The sequence below is a fragment of the Impatiens glandulifera genome, chromosome 1 (assembly GCF_907164915.1).
Source record: "Impatiens glandulifera chromosome 1, dImpGla2.1, whole genome shotgun sequence".
NCBI lineage: Eukaryota > Viridiplantae > Streptophyta > Magnoliopsida > Ericales > Balsaminaceae > Impatiens > Impatiens glandulifera.
Genome location: NC_061862.1, coordinates 40,684,182 through 40,692,917, shown reverse-complemented (window position 1 = coordinate 40,692,917; position 8,736 = coordinate 40,684,182). Strand labels below are relative to the sequence as shown.

The 8,736-nt window shown below is 24.9% G+C and overlaps 1 protein-coding gene across 1 annotated transcript; it reads left to right on the top strand.

The window, feature by feature from the left end:
• The first annotated feature begins 5,745 nt into the window (after positions 1-5,745).
• On the top strand, positions 5,746-8,530 carry LOC124925530 (MYB-like transcription factor EOBI). The gene is made up of 3 exons (XM_047465562.1): positions 5,746-5,863; positions 6,623-6,752; positions 7,972-8,530. Exons 1-3 carry the CDS (start codon positions 5,746-5,748, stop codon positions 8,528-8,530), a joined length of 807 nt encoding a protein of 268 aa, XP_047321518.1.
• The last annotated feature ends 206 nt before the right edge of the window (positions 8,531-8,736 follow it).

The window sequence follows — 8,736 nt, the reverse complement described above, 5'->3', positions numbered from 1 at the left end:
GTTAATATCATAAGTTAGTCTTCTTCATTTTTTTCTTTATGATTTCTGAATGAAACAACTATTTTATTGGTTAATATCATAAGTTAGTCTTCTTCATTCTTTTCTTTATGATTTCTTCATATATTAGGAGAAATTTATGTTTATATAGGTAGAGTTGAATAAATATAAAAAAATACTAATTTTCAATTGGAAAATATGATTGATTGAGGATAGAAAAAAGTCACAAAAACAATATTAGGGATTTATGATAAAAAAAGGTTAATATATTATATATATATATATATATATAATAAAAGTATATTATAAATAGTAATGAAAGAGATAGATAAAGATTAATATATTATATATAATAAAAATAAATATTAGGAATATAATAACTAATATGTTATATATAATATTAAAAAGATAAAAAAAAATATATTATATATTATATATAATAAAAATAAATATTAAGGACGCAATAATGAGTATATTGTATATAATATTGAAAGATATAAAAAAATATTAATATATTATATATAATATTGAAAAATATGAAAAAGTTAATTTATTATATATAATTCAATTTTTGTTCAAGTTTTCGAGTCGAACTCGAGCTCAAATTTATAAGCTCGTTCGAGTTCGAGTCGAGCTAATAAATACTTAATTGAATCGAGCTCGAGCTCCAACAAGCTTGAGCTCGGATCGACTCATTTGCAGCCCTAGTATTAAGCACCTAATAGGCCAATACTGCTTAACTGCAATTCTTAAAAAGCAATTCTTTTTCAACTGCAATTTTTTATTATTATGTTAGATTACATTAAATAAGTCATATTAGTTTTAATCAGTTTTTGTTTTAGTTAGTCTTATTTTAAAATAATAGAACAAATTCTTATTTTCATCTTGGTAGGTACCTAAATTCTTATTAATCCTCCGCAAAAAAAAACAAACTATTTTAGAAAGAATTAAGCTTCAACAAATTATTCATGTTAATTAATTTGGTTGTTGTTATAAACAAACCAGACAAAGAACCAGAGAGAGTTAAAGTGAAAAATTCTTATTGCTTATCCATACTAGTATCTTACAATGTTTCATATATGTCATATTTATAGGACTTGAAATATGAAATGAAAGGTCTTATTGATGATAGAATATTAAAGACCAAAAATCATACATAGTATGATCCATTTATTATTACATTTATAATACCCCGCTTCATATATGTCATATTTATAGGACTTGAAATATGAAATGAAAGTTCTTATTGATGATAGAATATAAAAGACCAAAAATCATACATAATATCATCCATTTATTATTACATTTATAATACCCCACTTGGATTCCATTTGTATACCGCCTCATTAAAAATCTTATCAGAAAAACCTAGTGGGATAAAATCATGGTGAAAGAAAAGAGTGCAATACGTAACCTTCTCCTTTTGTTACATCACTTTATACTCTTGAGTCTCCGCATGCCAATTTTATAAAATATCTTTTCAAAGGTCGTATCAGGCAATGTTTTTGTAAATAGATCTATTAGAATATCTGATGGACAAATTTAATGAACATCAATATCACATTTCTTCTAGAGATCCGTCTCGCCTTCAACTACCGCTGCCGCCGATTCCAGGTTAGATTTTGTTTTATTTGCTTATGTTAGATTTTTCATTTGGTTATATGGTTAGATTTTGTCAAATCGAATATTTTAGTTAGGTTAGATTTAGTCAAATTGAATATTTGGTTAGGTTAGATTCTTCATTTGGTTATATGGTTAGATTCTCCAATGGCTTCTAATGAGAATATTTTGGTTAAATTAATATGTGTTTGTTTAGATTCAAATATGTTTTAGGTTGTTGTATTATTTAGGATCTCATTTTTATTTTTATTAGATTCAGAAATGTTATATAAATTGTGGCTAGATTCATAAATTTATTAATGAAATGCATTCAGGATGAGTATGCGGAAAACACTAGAGAAACTGTACCCGACATTCTAGAACTTGCTAACACAATCAAGTTATGACCGAGGGTCTGTCGTGGCGGACCCAATGACTACTACTAAGGTTAAATGTGAGGAGGATGCGAGACACCTAGCGTTGACATTAGAGAAAATTCAATTGAGGGATGCAGAAAGAGCTTAATTTATTACTGAAATTAAAGCGAAAAGAGTAAATGACGCAAAAATTGGAGAATCTTGAACAACAAGTTGAATTCTTCATGAGGCAGAATCAACCACCCCTCCTCCCCCAACTACTAATTAAGTAGATTAAAGTTTTTGAATAATTAAGTGTAAACGTTTTCGTTCGATTGATAACATGTTTTGGTGTGTTTTGACTTTGGTTTAGAATTCTAAATTGTAATTATCTTTTGGTTTAGAATTCTAAATTGTAATTATCTTTTGGTTTATGAATGTGGTTTATGAATGTTTTTGTAAATGTATTGGTTTGTCTTTATTTTGAGAAATTTATTGAACATTTTTTATTATACTCTTGTCAAAAAATGGAAAAAAATGGTAATTGCGAAGGTTATTCAAAGAACCCTCGATTTTTACTTTTCAGAAATTGGTAATTGCGAAGATTTATTGGAAAACATTCGTTTTTGACATTTCTTAAAAAAAATTGAAAAAAATCTAAGTGTTGGGAAGGGGTAATTACGAAGGTTTATTGGAAAACCTTATATTTTGAGCTTCCCAAAAAAATTGGAAAAGAAATCTAAGTGTTGGAAAGGGGGTAATTGCGAAGGTTTATTGAAAAACCTTTGCTTTTGAGCCTTCCCAAAAAATTGGAAAAAAATCTAAGTGTTGGGAAGGGTTAATTGCGAAGGTTTATAGAAAAGCCTTTGCTTTTGACATTTCCTAAAAAAAATGGAAAAACATTCTAAGTGTTCTGAAGGGTAATTGCGAAGGTTTATTTGAAAACCTTCGCTTTTGACCTTTCCTAAAAAAAATTGAAAAAAATCTAAGTGTTATAAAGGGGTAATTGCGAAGGTTTATTTGAAAACCTTCGCTTTTGACCCTTCCCCAAAAAAATTGGAAAAAATTATAAGTGTTGGAAAATGGGTAATTGCGAAGGTTTATTGAAAAACCTTCGATTTTGATCCTTCCTAAAAAAATTGGAAAAATTCTAAGTGTTGGGAATGAGTAATTGCGAAGGTTTATTGAAAAACCTTCATTTTTTACCCTTTCAAAAAAAATTGGAAAAAATTCTAAATGTTGGGAAGGGGTAATTGCGAAAGTTTATTGGAAAACATTCGCTTTTGACCCTCCTAAAATCATTCTGTTAAAGTCAGGACCGAGAGATATTTGAAAATCTCTCGTTTTTGAAAGTAATTACCGAAAGTTAAATAATTAACTTTCGATATTCATTCCACATTTTATTTGATTTTTTGTGCAAACTATTTAATCAAATCAAATGTGTTATTTTTTAAGAATGAAGATTGTGTTTAATGTTATAAATGTATATGATTGTGTTTGATAATATAAGAAGTATATATATATATATATATGTATGTTTTTGTTTGATGATAATAAGATTGTGTGTAAAGTTTGATTGTAATGATGTATTGGGATTGTGTAATGTTTTAAGGATATCAAATGTGTTAGATTAATGTTGTTTAAGGTTATTAGAAGGTGAAAAACCAATGAATTTAACAATTTATGAAGTGGTAATACCGAAAGTTATACCATTAACTTTCGGTAATAATCATCAAAATCGAAAGTTATTTAGAAAACTCTCGGTATTACCCCTACATAATTTATTAATTTAATTATCATTTCACTTTCTAATCTAGACTCATAAGTAAGCTAATAAAATGTGTGTTATTTTTTAAGAATTAAAATTATGTTTAATGTTATAAATGTGTATGCTTGTGTTTGATAATATAAAGAAGTGTATATGTATGTTTGTGTTTGATGATCATATGAATGTGTGTGAAGTTTGATCATATGGATTGTGTAATGTTTTAAGAATATTAAATTTGTTAAATTAATGTGGTTCAAGGTCATCAGAAGGTGGAAAACCAATTAATTTAACAATTTATAAAGTGGTAATACCGAAAGATAATGGTATATCTTTCGGTATTAATCATCAAAACCGAGAGATATACACAAATCTCTCGGTTTATCTATTGAAAATTAATTGTACATTTGTCAAAATCGAGAGATTTAGACACATCTCTCGGAATCTAAATTGATCAAAACCGAGAGATATGTCTAAATCTCTCGGAATTAAGTCATGTGGATCAAAACCGTGAGTTTTTATATAACTCTCGGAATTAAATAATATCATAACCGAGAGTTATTATATAAATCTCGGAATTAACCTATTTAATTATATTTATTTATATTTTAAAATGACCTTTCACCATTCGAATTCCTTTAGTTTATCAGTGAGCTAATGTGTGTAGTGATTTATATTGTTTGTATCCATGATAAGTATTTGGATTATTCTTTATTCATGTTGTTGTTTCTTTTAAAAATAAATTTAGGATTCGGTCCATTTGTCTAACATTCATATCATTTTTTTTTTAGATTTTAATAAAATGACGCTAAGTCGTTTTTATCAAAATAAAATAAATGTATGTTTACTAAATAAATTAACTATTTAATTTATTATTTATTGCATTATTAATTTGATTAACTTAGTAGAAGCAATCTACTTCATTTAATTCCAACAATAAATCCCCCGAATCCTAAAGCCATCGCTAATTGAAATTGTGGAAAAATAAAGTCATATTTGTAAATTGTCGATAAACTTCCTTAAATATAATAACATTCTTGATTATTTGATTAAGTTCATATTAATAGAGTGGACTATATATACTACAACTACAAGCTGTCTACGAGCTTGTCTTATGTTGGATTATTTGAAAAAAAATTATAATAAAAAAGGTTATTTGGATAATTATTTGTTTAAATTATTATATATTTTTTTTGTAATTAAAATTAAAATTTCTTAATGTAAATTAAAAAAAATTGATTAAAAAATTAAGTCATTAAATGATTAAAAAGAAATATGATAAGATATATTTGTTTTATTAAAAAATCTACATGAAAGAAGCTCTACTCTTATTATTATTCACACACACACACACAAATGTTAAGGTTTGGACATTTATGCATATGTTCCTATAAATATAAATATGAATTAAAATTTGAAAATAGTGATTGATAGTGATAATAATTATTTTAAATTGAATCTAAATACTTCCACTAGTGATTATCAAACAAGGCCAAAATAGTAAAAATAAGGTATAAAATAAAATTAAAAACACATGTTCTATGACGGTTTCCTATTATTAGCCCATCTACTCCCAAGCACACGTGGCACAAGAAGGGACACATAAATTATTATTTTTTATTTTTTATTATTATATCCAATAGACAACTAACTTTCAAATTGAGAAGAAATGAGCAAATAAATTAATAATGTTAAATTAAATGAGTCGTTGCATTGTTTTGAGAATAATGAGTTCCAACATTCGAGGATTATCTCATTAATGAAATAGTTCAATCTGTAATTTTTATTTGTTTGTAATTTTCAAGTTCATATCTTATTATTTTTTTAATTAAGTGTCAAACTTTATTTGAACTTGTTTCGCAACTGACATTATTATTTTAATGGGAACAAATAGTTTGACCTAATTGTCAAAGCCTTTCCTTGGTTTTACGTTTTTCATCACTATTTTAATGCACACTACACTGATGATTGATCCTGCTATATAAATAGATCTACTTACTTTCATCATCTGCATTCCTTTGCACTTCAATGGCGGACGAGAGCGAATACAAGAAAGGATTGTGGATGGAGGAAGAAGATGAACTTCTCAAAGAATACGTTACAAAAAATGGGAAAGGGAAGTGGAATCGCATAGCAAGAACTACAGGTTTTTCTCATCCATCTAGGGTTTATATATATATATATATATAAGAATTATTTAATTAACTGTTCATGTGATTACCGTTATCCTTTTAGTACCGGTCAGGTTTGGATTATATTAGGAGAAATGATGATATAAAAATTGGGAATGAGAATTTTAAAGTAAATTATGACTCAATTCTTAGAAAAAATAACAAATTTTCTCTCTTCTAAACTTTTATCATTTTTTCAGTTAGTTATGTGATGACAGATCATTCCCTCCTCTATCACTCATCTTATTTTAATAACTTAAACAATATCAAACATTATTTTACTCTTCTCTCGTCTATTAATATTATTCAATTAATTAATTAAAATATTCTTTATTTTAAATTATTATTTTTTATTTTATCTATCTATCTATATTATTATTCTGTAAGTCTTTTTACCCAAAAAAAAATATTACCTCCTTACAATCATCAATAATTATTATATTTTTATCCCTCTAAGTTATTCAAATAATTCTTATCCACACTATATATATTTCTCTAATGTACATAAATATCTAATGAAAATAAATCTAAAAAAAAAAATTATATCTGTTGGTGGGTTTTCAAATGAAGGAGTAATAGAGAGGGAGAAAATTTGGGAGAGAAAAATAATAAAAAAAATGATAAGAGATAAGAAAAGAACAACCAATAAGATTATAAACGTCGTTCATCATTCGAATGGTAACTATATTAATTCAGTGTAATTTAATTTACAATCTTAACTAAAATTGTTACAGATCTAAAAAGATGTGGAAAAAGCTGTAGATTGAGGTGGTTGAATTATCTAAATCCAAATGTAAAGCGCGACACGTTTCAAGAAGACGAAGATGACCTCATCATTCGCCTACACAAACTACTTGGGAATAGGTTAATTCTCATATTTCTTTAATTAGTGTCTATTTTTTTATTTAGGAATAAAATTAATTTAAATTAGTAATTTTGTTTAATATAAATATATATATTATTAAAAATTTGGCTCTCTTTAACATATTTATGATTATTACTGTTAACTCTCACACAAATATATATATATATATATATATATATATATATATATATATATATATATATATATATATATAATCAAAATGAGATTATAATATTTTTATTTTTTAATATAAATAAACTTTTTTTATTAAAAATATTTAAATTTAATTATTATTATTTTTTATTTCAAATATTATATTATTTAATATTATAAAATATTTTAAAAATTAAATTAGTTGACACATTATATGAATTAATCTAAAAACTAAACAATTATATATATTTAAAATTATATAAATATATATATTAAAAAATTGGATCAATGTTAGTATAATTAAAGTATTGTGAAAGGTATATATATACATATTAATTATATAATTTCACGTATATTAATATAATATATTTTTTATTAATTATTAAAATTTTCTAATTATAAATATATTTTAAAATTATATAAATTATGTGATAATAATAACAATAATATATATAATTTTAAATTATTTATATAATTGATAAACTGAGTAATAAAAAAATAATTAATAAGAGAGATAAAATAAATTTAAATTAATAATTAATATTCTTTTTCATTTAAATTGTAATGAGTTGTTATTTGAATTAAAAAAATGTTAATCATTTATTAAAATATTAAATGAAATAGTATTTAAAATTTAAATTGATTTAAATAAATTGTAAATATATAATAAATATTTTTAATTGAAAAATAAAAATTTATTTATATTTTAAATATAAATTATAAATGTTTTCTAAAATTTCTAAAATATAAATAAAAAAAGAGGAGAGTGAAAATACAACAGGACAGAAAAAAATCATGATGAATAATTAATTATGTGTAAAGGTTAATTCAACCAATTTTTAATAGTAAGTTAATGTCTATATAATTTAGTTTTCTTCATAATTTAAGTATTGAAACAGATTATTAGTACATATATTTAAATTTGATTTATTCTTTTTTATTTATTTGTAATCTAAAAAAAGCTATGAGATGATTTACATAATTAATTAGCCATGTTTATATATTTAATTAATATTTTCAATTTTAATTATATAAATAATTTTTTGTCTCACCTAATTTATTTAGATGGTCCTTAATAGCGGGAAGAATACCAGGTCGTACCGACAATCAAGTAAAAAATCGTTGGAACACTTTCCTAAGCAAGAAAGTTGGGACGATAAAAAAATATAAAAAAAGAGTTAGGACTTCTTTTCAAACAATACATGATATCTCCACCAAGGATGGAGGAGTTGGCCATTATGTACCCTTGAATGATAATCATCTTGACCAACCATTGTTCAATGAAACCGATCATCCCATCGAGCCAAATGAGCCGAACAATGATGATAGACAAAACCTCGACAATGGTCTTTTGTTTCTAGAAGAAGGATTCGGGCTGAACGATAATAATTATTCCGAGAGCCCATCGTGGTTTTTTAATGATGATGAATTTGATTTCATTAAAATTAGCTTCATGGGACTCTTGGACGAACAATTTCCTCTTAACAGGTCTATTGGAGACAATTCCGATAACATAGTTGAACAGGGAAATGAAAGTGTTGCACTTGCCGACATGATTCAACTCCAAGTAAACACTACTCCCACCGAAAATCTTTTCACCGAAAATCTTTTCACTGAAATATGAAAACAAGAGTTTCTTATCTTTTCTAAGTTGTATTTGCTTCTTATTATTTGATTAATTCATGTTTTTTGTTTGAGTTTATTTTTCAAAATAAGTTATCTCTGTGTAACAAAAATAAGTGAAGTACTTCTGTACCTAGACTTAATTTATTGTTTTAGAATTTCCATTATTATAAATGAAATTGTGTGCTTCTATTGAATATTATAGAT

What these genes read in the sequence shown, in the direction of transcription:
- LOC124925530 (XM_047465562.1), top strand. Translation starts at nt 5,746, where the DNA reads ATGGCGGACGAGAGCGAATACAAGAAAGGATTGTGGATGGAGGAAGAA. An exon ending in TCGCATAGCAAGAACTACAG is followed by an intron (nt 5,864 to 6,622) that starts GTTTTTCTCATC and finishes AAATTGTTACAG; the next exon opens with ATCTAAAAAGATGTGGAAAA. An exon ending in CACAAACTACTTGGGAATAG is followed by an intron (nt 6,753 to 7,971) that starts GTTAATTCTCAT and finishes TAATTTATTTAG; the next exon opens with ATGGTCCTTAATAGCGGGAA.